The sequence below is a fragment of the Lipotes vexillifer genome, unplaced genomic scaffold, assembly GCF_000442215.2.
Source record: "Lipotes vexillifer unplaced genomic scaffold, Lipotes_vexillifer_v1.1 scaffold390, whole genome shotgun sequence".
NCBI classification, from domain to species: Eukaryota; Metazoa; Chordata; class Mammalia; order Artiodactyla; family Lipotidae; genus Lipotes; species Lipotes vexillifer.
The window spans coordinates 4,435,761-4,449,418 of record NW_006784503.1 but is presented as its reverse complement, the minus strand read 5'-3'; the positions used below and the strand labels follow the sequence as shown (position 1 = coordinate 4,449,418).

General features: G+C 35.8%; 1 protein-coding gene across 1 annotated transcript in view; it reads right to left on the bottom strand.

Annotated features, from left to right (window-relative positions):
- Positions 1-13,658, bottom strand: part of KIDINS220 (kinase D interacting substrate 220) — an 89,898-nt gene that overhangs the window by 34,548 nt on the left and 41,692 nt on the right. Inside the window, exon 22 of the mRNA XM_007456942.1 lies at positions 9,717-9,879. Coding sequence (XP_007457004.1) covers positions 9,717-9,879 — 163 coding nt within the window. The remainder of the gene's footprint in view (positions 1-9,716; positions 9,880-13,658) is intronic.

Below are 13,658 nucleotides of genomic sequence, written 5' to 3'. Positions count from 1 at the left end.
CATTTCCATCTTACACTACTCATACATCAAATTCAATACTACCCTACAAGCAAGGTGCTCTGTACACCCATCAGTTTTCAATGCAGCAGGAAGCACCTTTCACTCTCAAACAGGGGTTTAGATGTGAGGGGTAGCGGGGCGGGACAGGACATGCAGTTGGCAATTCCAAAGGAAAGAGGCAGGTGAAAACACTGACCCAAAAATTAGGCTTATAAATCCATCATTTTATCAGAAAATAAAGAATAAAATGATCTTAAGAAACGTGAAACTATTACAGCAGAAGAAACAGGCAGGGAAGTCATATAAATTCTTGCAGATGTTTAGAGTAACTAATGAGTTTTCTATCAGGACACTGCAACAAGACTATAGATGATGTTATTCATTTCTCAGCTCTCTCATATTCGTGGAGTGCCACCATGGACCATTCTCTACCACTCATTTCATCTTTACTGTGTGACTGCCACCTACTTTCTCCACAACTTTCCATTTACCCTAATTTTTCTACCCAGTTTCACTGTTATCTTCTTCCCAGCACAGGATTCTGAAAATACACTCCCTTAGGTCAACAGGGTTCCCTAAGTCGGTTCCAAGTTACACTGATATGACCAAATAACAGGCACCTTAGAGCATTCCAGGTATGTGTATAATTTTTTCAAGGCCCTGCAGTGGATCTCCATTTTACTCAGAGTAAAAGCCAAAAAGTCCTTACAATGTTCCTCCTAAAAGCTGTCGGTGACCCGCACCCCCGACCTCCCTGACCTCATCTCCCCCACTTACCCCTACAGAATTACCTCCAGCCACACCAGATCCCTTGTTGCTGCCTGTTCCCCAAACATCCCAGGCACTCTCCGGCCTTAGGCCCTTTGTCCAAACTGTTCCCTCTGCCTAGAAACGCTTTCCCTAGATACCTACTTGGCTAATTCTCTCTCTCCTCCTTCCAGTCTCTGGTCAATATTTCTCTCCTCAAGGCGGCCTACCCTGAGCCTCTTGAGCAGTCTGGACCCTGCACCACTCCTCCTCCCCCTAACTCTGCTTTTTATTTTTTCCATAGCACTTGTCACCTTTTAACATGCTGTGGAGGTGTGTGCTACAGAGACTGTTTATCACTCATACCTCCCTGATAGAGTAATAAGCTCCTCAGCTTAGGGATCTGTGTCTGTATTGGTCATGGACATATCCAGGCTCCTACAGTGGTGCCTGGTTCATAATGGGGGCTCAATAACTATTTCCTGAATAAATGAATGAATTCTAAGCTTTCTCCCATTAATTTCTCTCGTATGTTTGGATGTTGCTACGAGTCTGGTAGCAACAATAAAATAAAGAAGTAGCAAAATATATAAATAAACTCAAAAAACAGTCAAACATGTCTAGCTTTCATGCTTCATTTTTTTTCTCCGAACAACAAACATAGGCATGATTTCCAGGTATTTTGAAGTAAACTAAAAAATTCTGCCCTTCACCTTTATTTATCTTTAGGAAACGGAATTTTCCAATCAATTTCCACAAAGACAATGAATAAAAATAAACAATGCATATTAAGAAATGCATGTTTAACTGTCAACATTACATCTGTTTACGGCATCTTTGTTCATGGTTTGAAGACTCAATCTTCACATTAAATCTGGCAAATATACTGTTATTTATTTTATCCAGTTAAAATATCTTTTTCAGCACAAACCTGCTTAGTTTCCTTTCCTGTATGGAGAATTATTTCATGATTTTGCAAAGAATTCAATCAAGTTTTTTTTTTTAAAGATAAAGATATTGATAAAGTATTGAACCCCTGAATAAAGTATTTACATTATATATACATTAAGGGCAAGAATGTTTTGGGGGAAAAAAATGGAAATAATAACTATACACAAGACAGTAATTTAATAATGGTGGAATGATGACAACACCAACACCTACAGAGAAGACACATCATGTCAAGAAGATAGAATTTCATTAAGATTCTCAACTATATATAAAAACACTAAAAGAGCATACATAAAACAGTACTGGGAATAAATATTTATAGAATCTCAAAACCTAAATTAAGAAAAAATCATCAGTACAAAGAATGTACTTTGTGCTACAAAGGAGATAAGACTTCTTCGCAAATCTAAACTAACTACTGTCCAATTTTTTTATGCTATTCAAATGCATAACTTAAGTCCACCTGCAAAAGAAACAAGCCCGTGCATAATCTGGGCCACATAATGGGGTAGGGAGGGGTACCAGTAATCACCCAGAACTTCAAGGAAAGAGGAAGGCGGTTAGTGACAGCTAAACAGAGGCGTGAGACAACTAGAAGTGATAAAACTAAGCTTATGAAAACTTCGGCTGAGTATCAGGAAGGAATATCAGACGATACGATGTTTTATTATGAAAAACATCCTAAGTACAGAAATACTGCCCTTGAATAATTTAAAGATACTGAATTTAGGATAAATGTTACAAACTAGATGTCTGTAGTGTCTAGTCAGCAAGTAGTAGATATTTCCGCAAAAAGAAAATGGCTACGATTCTGAGGTTCCCTCAAAACTTATTAAATTGTTTTAAAAAAATCAAAATAAAGGACCAAAACAAAGTATTGTTTGGTAAGGCATTATCCTTATCACAAAACTAATCCTGACCACATCATCCTAAGTAAAAGGCTGGTTAAGCAGTGTCAAAACAGAAATTTGAAACATTATCTTCATGAAAACTATTTAAATTGATCTTTTAAAAACCTCTATCATTGCTTAAAATGCTTACTGAAAAATATCAGAAATAAAGTTTTATACTAAAATATCTCAATGGTGTCTAAAACTCTGTAATAAAATTAGACAGAAAATCTTTATCTACAGTTTTTATTTTACTCCCTTTCTTCTTACTAAATGTATGTTAACAAAAAAAGCCCTCAAATGATCTAGACAAAAGCTTTTAGCTCAACACATAATTGCCAGAAAATTACAATAATTGTACCAATTAAAATAATCTTGAATGAACAGTATGTCATCTTAATGTTCCAATGGTTTACAGAGGGATCTACTTAATTAGCTGAAATTGCTTTCCAGTGTTAGTATCAAATGTCATTTGTTAAAAGTTGAACAATTTAGAAAATAATTTAACAAAGCAATTTTACCAAACACCAAGAACCAACATTTTCTTTTTTAGCTGAATAAATCAAGCAGATGTGTCATCAAATTGCTATAAAAATAAATGAGGCTTTTTATGGATTAAAAAAATTTTACTACTAGTGTTAAAAATACTATTTTCTGATTGTTTTCACCAAATCAGATTTCTTTAATAAAATAACTGAATATCAATTATATACTGCTGCTTTTTGTCTGTTGTAAATAACACTTTTTATTATTCAAATGACAAGCAATAGCATCAGAGAACTCAACTATGGTTAACTAGAAACAGTCATCTAAGTTATTCTAACATATTCCAATATATGATTTTTCAATGTTGATCAAACTGGCTTCCTATAGTTTTTCATTAAGAAATCATCTTAAATTACTTTGTCAATTCCTTAATGAATTCTCAGATTCTTACTACATTGTCTTTTTTCTCTTCCTCAGACTACCTACAAAGCAGTCTTTGTAAGTATTTGCAGGCATATAGGACACAATTATTTCTTTAAAAAAAAAAAGGCATCTCAAAATCACCCTGAATCCAACCCATTCATGGATGGCAGGCCCACCGAGAGCTGAAGTCCAAAATAAGAAATTAACTTAATGGTAAAACAAAGTTCCCATTACCTCATTATACCTCCAATATATAACAGTCTATATTTATTTGAACAAAATAAAATATTCCCCCTAAAAAAATTTACTCCAAGCTATTTTTATTATATGATTAAAAATACCCACCCCAAAGCATTTCTTTGACAAATGTTCTACTGATATATTAATGAACAGGGTGAAAAATTACTATTATCTTTAAACTACAGGTGATACATTCTCTTTTGTCTGTAAGATATATTTTAATTAATTAAAAATATAAATTTTTGAAAGTTTCCTTGAATATTAGGAAGTCATATATGCTTGAGGCTCAAATGCTGGAAATCAGGGTGAAAGTTTTAAAAGGTCAAGTAATTGCCTATTAGCAAATAGCAGTAGTTTTAGCCTGAAAAGTTTCCTATCATCCAGAAGGCAATGTTTTAGCCTGATATTGATAAAAAGCTGTTAATTGGCTGTTTGAGCCACATCACATTTTTACTTTCCTCCAGTTGTTTCAAATATGTATGTCATACCTTCAATCAGAATATAAGTTCCTCAACACTTGAGTATTTAGGGACAAAAGATGTGTTGTATGTAATACACCCTCTAATGGTCTAGGAAGAAAAAAAGGGTGTGTGTGGGGGGGCGGGTAATGGTGTTTTGGGGAGATTCATGCTGAAGTATTTAGGTGTGAAATACACTTTTGGATGGTTTGGCAAAAGGAAAGTGTATGTATGTGTGTGTAGACATGTGCGTAAGTTGCTCGAGGGCCTAAGATGCTTTGTATAGTTGTCTCTCTATGTATCCCACGTGCTCAGCCAGCCCCTGGAACGCATGAAAGCACAAAGGACAACAATCTAAGCCCTGACCCACAGTAAAAACTCACACTAAATACACATTAAATGAAGAAAATTAACTAGAATGGATAAACAAAAATCAAGGGAAGCCATTAGGTCTCACACCTACTCATCTTGGTTTCTTTAAGAAAAGAGACAAGATTTCAGGAAGGCATGTTTTATTCAAATGATAATATCTAAAATGAGACTGAGGGCTTCCCTGGTGGCACAGTGGTTCAGAGTCCACCTGCCGTTGCAGGGGACACAGATTCGTTCCCCGGTCCGGAAAGATCCCACATGCCGCGGAGCGGCTGGGCCCGTGAGCCATGGCCGCTGAGCCTGCGCGTCCGGAGCCTGTGCTCTGCAACGGGAGAGGCCACAACAGTGAGAGGCCCGCGTACCGCCAAAAATATAAAATAAAATAAAGTGAGACTGAAATACTCTTCATCCTTTTTGTATCTTTTGTCCTCCAGCGACCATCCCGGCAAAAAAGTAACTAGAAAACTACAAAACCATGACTTTCTAATTTAAATTACTGCCAATGATAAGTTAAAAGCTCATTTTCATAAAAACATGCTCAATATTTTCTATATAGTTTGACAACATGCAGAAGAAATAAGATAAATTTTCTGCAAAGAAATAAGACACTGCGCATTTAAAAAAATTTTTTTAAGTATATGTGATTTTTCACCTGAATAGCTCATTAACCCAAGAGTTGCAGATTCTAATCATACTTGACCTCATTGATGGACTGTCCATCTTACTTCCTACAGGATCAGAACTGGCTAACTTGACTTCTTGGCATTTGTGGATTGCAGGTCTTAAAATACTAATGAACACTTCACCGTCTGCATCCACTTGCTCCATGCCTTCTAGAGGTACCAGCTGATTCTAACATTAGAATCAATCAATCAATCAATAAAGTGTGGTTTGTGATTCATCCTGCCACCATGAAACAAAATGGTAGGTTTTTTTTTTTAAAGCTTTCAATAGAGCTATGTATATATACATAATGATTTTCAATGACACATGGCATGTGTGTAAAGGTTACTAAAACCACATAAGTGTACTAAGGAATACAGTTCTTGGATTCATTTAATGTAAACTGTGTCCTTAAGTAAAAATCTTAACAAAGCAACAAATATTTACTGAACAATCACTATGGAAAAAACAAAAGGAACGGGAAGAGGAAAGTTTCTTAATAAGAACCAGGTACTTCATGTTTGTATCCCTCCTCTCTTTTTATTTGCTCAGATCATAGCATTTATCGTCCTATATTTTAATTATTTACTGTGCTTTTCCACTGCGTTAAAATGTCTTTTTAAGTCACAGAAAAGGTGAAAGAACAGGACAACCAACTCCCAAACACAACTCACCTAGATTCACAAACTGTCAACATCATGTCGCGATACACCTGCTATCTCCCTCCTCCCACATCCACATAATATATACACAGGTATACTTACAGACATACGCGTATCTACACACACATACATACACTTTCCTTTTGCCAAACCATCTGAAAGTGTATTTCACACTTCAATACTTCAGCGTGAACCTCCCCCAAACACCCTTACCATGCCTAAGGAAATTAACATTAATTCAAAAATTCTTCCTCCCCAATTGCCCGCAAAATGTCCTTCAGAGTGCCCTGCTTTTCTTCTGATACAGATCCTTATCACAGCTCACACACTGCATTTTGGCTGTGGGATCTATCTCTTCAGTCTCTCCCAGTCACCAATATGGAATTCAAGCCAGTTGTCTTGTAGAATGTTCCACATTCCGGATTCATCTGGCTGCTTCCTCAGAATTAGAATCATAGTACAACACGGCTGGCAACTGTACCAGAAAGGTGATGTGGTACCTTCTACCGCATTTTATCTAGTGGCCTATGATGCTATGCACCCCATTAATGATGCCAGGCTTGACTATTTGATTAAAAATGCGGTGACAGCCAGATATCGCCACTGCAAGCATGTGTCTTCGCTGTGATTATATGTAACCTGGGGGTGATATTTTGAGACCTTGTGCGCCTCCTGTGTTCCCCAACAACTTTCCTCCAGTGGTTTCTGCAACCACCGATGATCCTTGCTTGAATCAATTATCACACTGGGGATTTAAAAAAATGATAATTTTCTATTTCATTCATTCCTTCTACACTTATCTGCTGGCATTCTCCTAAAACAAAGAATTATTCCTTTTTCCTCTCTTCTAAGGATTACTGTGGACTCACTGGATTTCTTTTGTTGATATGTTATAATCCATTGCCATCATTTTTCTTTGTGATTCTCAAATGGGCCCAAGTTTGAAAGGTGCTCCTTCAAGCTAAGTCCTGTGCCCTTCTGTGCAGACCTCACTGTCTTTGAACATTTTCCTTCCTTGATTTCTGGCACAACAATGCAGGCTCCCCCTGAGCTTTCCCTGCCTTAGACCTGGAATCAGCCATTTCTCCAAGAAGTCCCAATCAGAAACCAAGATCTAGGCACCAGATGTGCTCACAATTTGGGGGTATTTTTGTTCCCTTTTGGTGGGCAAAACTAGAGGAAACCATTTTAAATTATGAGTTAATATTTAATATCTCCAAATCCAGTCTACTACCATAGTGCTCCTCCTAATTTCTTCCATTCAATTTGTATATCCCTTCTCCCATAGGGAAAACACCGGCTTCCAAAAATATCTATTAATTCATTTTTTACTCTATCCTATGACACATTCAAAAGGATTTCAGGAGTATAATACCAATACTATTATCAGCAACAAACCTACTAAGCTCAAGATTTCTTTGCAGTTAATTTTGTCTTCAGTATATTATACTAAGAATAAAGAATCAGAGAACTGAGTTCAAAGGTGTTTGAATTAATTTTTTTCTGTGTGGTTATATATTCAATTGCATGTACCATTAGGATCATCTCTTTCTGTTTGTATTCAATATTAGGGTTTCCTTTTCCCATGCTTTTTGTTTCTCGATTGATACGAAAGGCAAACTACATAAAAATGTACATTCAGAGACATCTCATTCCCCGTCTAAGCATCCTCTTTAGGTAAACATTTTTATTAGTTTCTGGCTTACCCTTCCCATGGGTTTGTTTTATATTTTCATGAAAAATAATATATACCTACACATGTATATACAGATGTACTTATTCCCCCTTCTTCCTTATACAAACAGAAACATCTTATATACTCTTTTGCACTTTACATTTTTCACTTACTAATATATCCTGAAAATTTCTCCATATCAAATCATGGTTTTTTCTCATTTTCTACAGCTACAAGGCACTCTATTATGGTAGCTGTGCCATAATTTATCCAACCAATGTTCCTATAAATGTGCATTTAAATTATGCTGCTACAGATAAGGTCACAATAAACAACCCTGTATAACCAGTTTTATAACTGTGGAGGTGTGTGTTTAAATTTCTACACGTGAGATTATAGGATCAAAAAGTAAACATATATTTGCCTGGTCGCCTTTGTACCTCAAGCATCAGGAGCAGGGCCCCCAAGTAGCAGATGCTTAGATTTTTTTTGAGTGAACTCAATTATGAATTCTTTTGAGAGCTTTAAAAACTTTTTGTTTATTTTCACATCTCTCCTGCTTCTATTTCCTGAGGACATAGACCTTCTTTCACCAATTACTCACCCTCTTCACAGAACATGCAGAGGGCCCAGTGCTGGGAACCCTAAGCACACGGTCCTTAACATGTGAGAAATTGATCAATGTTCCTGGACTCCTGAGACACAATAAACTTCTAAGCATTATATTCAATTAAAGGAAGGTGAAGAGACTGACTTGAGTCCTATGTGTATCAAACCAAAAACTGTGCTCATCTAGCAAACATTCATTATTATACAGCACCTATGCTATGATGCAAACGTTTATTCACGAAATAATATTTTATTGCACAACCAAGGGAAAAACCAGTCATGTATCTTATAATAAAAAGATGATTTCTAAAACATCAAAGAGCAGATGCAATCAGTGACACTGCTCCACAGGCCCATGGCAGCTGTGTGTCGCTGCCATCTACAAGAGCACCTACTTGACACAGCTCACAGAATTCAATCTGTTTAATTTAGCACAAATTGAACAGCAAAACCTACAAGAGCTCAAGTCTGTAGACTAATACTACAACCAGCCTCTATATTCTAAAATCAGTTATTCACCTAGAAAATATTAGATAAAATATGTACATGAAAAATGGGGATTGGAAAATAATGAAAACCACATGCTGACAATACTCTAAGAAAAATTACCTGGAATCTTAAAAGTTTTAATGTATAAACTCTACACTGAATGGTTCGTTAGATTTAATATTTCATTTACATGTTCAAAATAATAGTTTCAATTATACCAAGTTTTATACAATTGTATAGTTCCCTTGTATTATATTTTTTCTAAGAGATATTTTTATTTAGAGTTGTAACTGAAAACTTTGAAGGTATTAAGTATTCTGGTAAACAAAAGGGATTATAATTTTATTTGTTTATTTGACAAGAAAGTCAAACTCTTAAAACTTGCTTGACATTTCACTGAGCATTAACTGTATGGCTTTCCAGAAAAAATTAATCAATTTCTTTACCAGAAGTAGACTTAAAAAGTACTTCAAATGACTGACTATAAAAGAATAATAGTTCTTTTTATTGTTTTATAGAGCAATTTATTGTTCTATAAAAGAACAATAAATTGTTCATATATTTTATAAATCCTTTATTGTTTAATGCAAAGAATGTTTTCCAGCCAGTATTCACAGTTCCCCAAATCCTCTAGATATAAAGCTGTGAATATACCTGCACTAATGATTTGGAAAATGTAACCTCCTTAATATTCTATAAAGACACTTAGAATAAAAAATAAAATAGAAATAAATAATAATGTTTTAAGGTTTTCATTTTGTATATATAAATAACATAGAGCTAACAGGACTATGAAACATTTTTCATCATAGAGGTTACATTGAGATAGGAAGAATATAGACAAATAAAGCTGCAAATTTTACATAATGGGATATATACCTGTGCTAATACAACTCCAAATTATAACGGAATTAACGAGAATGATTAGTTGAACCCAGAACTCTACATTTTATACATTTTGTATTCATTTTGCTTTACATGCATTAACTTTCTTCTGAAAAGGCAACTCAGTCTAAGATAAATTTAAATATAAAGAGGTCAGATAAAGTACCTTTCATAGATGGTTTTTAATGTCATTTGATCTGGAATACCTTCAGTCTCTTCCAAATATAATATGAGCCAAGAAGTTCGGTATGGCCACTGCTCAGTAAGGTTGATCCAGCTGGCAAGCCTGTCCCAGTTGAAACTTATCTGATTGGCTCTCAGTAATCGCCCTTTAAGGAATATAAAAAATGTTTTAAATTAATAGGCATGTAACGTTAAGCCAAATATTCTGTATATTCAAAAATAATTCAACTTTAAATGTTTTAAAATTTGCCATTTAATTTACACTACAAACTGAAACCTAGTACTTATATGGATATGGCTTAAACACAACGCTGTTTAATTCTAAAGTAATTTTTTGTGATTTGCCGTTGGTGCTATACACTGCTTTGATGACATTTATGCAGGCAAAAATCTTTCAGGATGGCATGTCAGATGGTCTCGACCCTACCCACAGTCATATAGCAGAACATCAATGCTCCCATGATAAGCCCCACCCTCCTATGGACCTTGAACAAATCCAAATATGCTGGATTGTACATTTACCCGTTTTATTACGGGTAAATGTACAATCCCATACACTTTCATTTTTATGTACTAAGGGCGGCTTATGTAAGTAATCTATCAAGTGACTAATAATAGGTTTCTAAAATTTGTTTACATATATTTAAAAACTCCTGTCTATCGCCGGGGTTTTCTTAGGACTCTAATTCAGTGTTCTACCATTGGGCATGCCTACATTAGGACACTTGGCAATCCTTGAACTTTCAGAACAGATGATTTGTTTCATTGCTTCATCAATTTTTCCTTGATCTCGTTGGGATTCTGAACTGCTGATATCATTGCTTTTTAGTTTTAAACATTGTCAGTTTTATTTCATCATTATCTAGACTAAGATATCTATTTGTTTTGGTTCAAATATGAATCATCCCTTTCCTTACTACTAATAGATATAGATTTGTAATTCCCCCATCCAATTCTTCCCATATCCTCAGACCCTCATTCCCTCAGCAGATCTGCTTTTATGGGCAAACCACATTATCATCACCGGATTCCTTTTTCCCTAGAAAATGGGATCTGGTCTGCTAAATCAGTGACAAGGTCTTTACCTTCAATCCAAGCGAACTGCGGTCACATGCATTTGAGAGCTACAAAAACTCACTGAAGTATCACAATATACGGATATATGATACTAACGCTGGGGATAAAATGCTTAACAGAAGAGATATGATCCCAGCCTTCATGAAGCTTACACTCCAGTGGGCCAGACAAATAAATCAAACACAAATCATGAAATGACTTAATCACAAACTATGATGAGAGGAGATCTACCCTCAGTAGAGTATAAACAGGTTAACACAGAACTAAAAGTATAAAAACCTAGGCAACTAGAAGCAAGGCATTAAAATGTGCTTGCAACACTGACAACATACTTCTTGAACTTTAAAAGATGAAAAAACTGGTGAAAAAAACTTTTAGAACTGAATTGGAAACATGGGTTGAAACAATATGTGAACTAATTTTCATCCCATAATGATTAGGCTTGATCCCCCAAACATTTGTGGGAAGACAATGAAGCCTTCAAATCTGACTACAGTTGCTCTATTGAGTTTTTAAAACTCAGTCATTCAGTACCTTAGTTACTGATGACAGACATAGAAGGCTTACTCCCCACCCTAAAAGAACTCAAGAGTGTACTGGAAAAGATGGATAGATAAGAAAACAATTACAACCCTAACAGATAAGACTCTACTGGAGATACACACATACTGCTGTGAGAAAATAAAAAATGCAAAAAATGCACTCCAAATCCAGAAGCAGCTGTTACGGGAAGGTTTCCTTAAGAAAGTAACCCCTAGAACTAAGCTATGCAAGATGAGTATGAGTCAATCTGATGAGGAAGGGCTGAGGCAAGAGGAGAAAGGGCAGTCAAACAAAGGCAACAGCAAACGCAGTCATGAATTCATGAAACTAGCAGATACAGAGAACTGAAAAACTATTTTAAAAGTGTGAGTGAATAAAAATAACGTTAAGTATTTGAAGTGTTCTAGCATACAACAGTTAAGAAATAAAGCAGTAGCGGGGGCTTCCCTGGTGGCACAATAGTTAAGAATCCGCCTGCCAATGCAGTGGACACGGGTTTGAGCCCTGGTCCGGGAAGATCCCACATGCCACGGAGCAACTAAGCCCGTGTGCCACAACTACTGAGCCTGAGCTCTAGAGCCTGCGAGCCACAACTACTGAGCCCACATGCCACAACTAATGAAGCCCATACACCTAGAGCCCGTGCTCCGCAACAAGAGAAGCCACCACAATGAGAAGCCCACACATCGCAATGAAGAGTAGCCCCCGCTCGCAGCAACCAGAGAAAGCCTGCGCGCAACAATGAAGACCCAGCGCAGCCAAAAATAAATAAATAAATAAATAAATAAATAAATTTATTTATTTAAAAAAAAAAGCAGTAGTGGGAAAAAATTTTGCTCAATGGATGTCTAAGGTTATCTTTTAATATTATCCTCCAAAATAATCCAATAAAACTGATTTTAAATAAAGCACATTTGATAAAATAAAGCACAATTTTAAAGTAGGAAACCACATAATTAAATACTCACCAATACTTTATATACTAAAGTCCCAAATTATTTTCTGATATTAGCTCCATCCATTATATACCTTTCCTAATAGCAGCAACCATTTGCATAGTGTTCAACAGATAACATTATACATTTTTACATATAAGGGAATGAGAGGTACCAGAGGCTAATCAATATGCCCAGGGCTCAAACTCAAGTCTTTTGTCTTCCAATTCTAACTAAATAAATAATTTATCTATTCAAATAAATAAAATGTTATTTCCCTATATACATCTAACTAATGGTAGCCAACTGAGTGAAAAATTTATCATGAAAACTATCAAAAATCCATTAAAATACAAAAGTTTAAATCTGTAGTTATTTTCAACACTTTTATATTTAAGCAATGAAACTAACGGCATTAAGATGCTTTCATAAAATGAAAAATTTACCTAGAATCTTTCATTTTCAGGCAGAGCTATATTTGATGAAACAAAAATATTTCTGATGTAACAATCTAGAAAGACTGCTTATAGTCAAAGACGAATACTAGAGAAATTCTTACATTCAAAACAAGGCTTTAGGAAAAAACTTTGGTTCTACTCCAAACTGTGTACACATCATTATTTTTTAATGTGCATCTAAATATCAGCTGTTAAATGATATTACCTTGCTCATCTTTAGAGTGCCTAAAGATGTCTAAATAAAACACAAAGTCCTTACCATGGATATGGGGCTTGTAAGGCCCACAATGAACTGGCCACTGGCTATTTCTCTGACATCACTTCCCACTACTCTCCCGTCTGCTCCCCAAACTCCAACCAGACTGGCCTCAGAGTTGGGATCCCACCTCAGAGCATTTAAACTTGCTGCTCCTTCTGCTTAGAATGCTTTTCTCAAGTTATTTGTAAAGTTCGGTTTCCACTTCAGGTCTCAAACTCATTCAACAGTGTCCAAGACACTGTCTTGGGTATGGAGGAAAGGGAAAATAATACAGACAAAAATCTTGGCCATGTGGGTCTAACATTCTACTGAAGGGAGACAGACAAAAAACAAAATAAGTAAGTATATTCATGTGTTAGAAGGTGATCGATTCTATGGAGTAAAATGAAGCAGGGAAGAAAGGAGTATGAAATAGGGAGGTGTCATTTTTATATAAGATAACAGAGGGATGGTCTCATTGAAAAGCTGATAATTAAGCAAAGACTTAAGGTGTGAAAAGCCATTATGCATCTCTCCAAAGAAAGATCCTTACAGACAGAAGAAATAGCAAGTGCAAAAGCCCTTAGGCAGGACCATGCTTGACATTTTCAGGGAACAGCAAAGAGGTTGGTAAGGGCTGGAGGAGGAAAGTAGATGAGGTCAGAGGTAGGGAA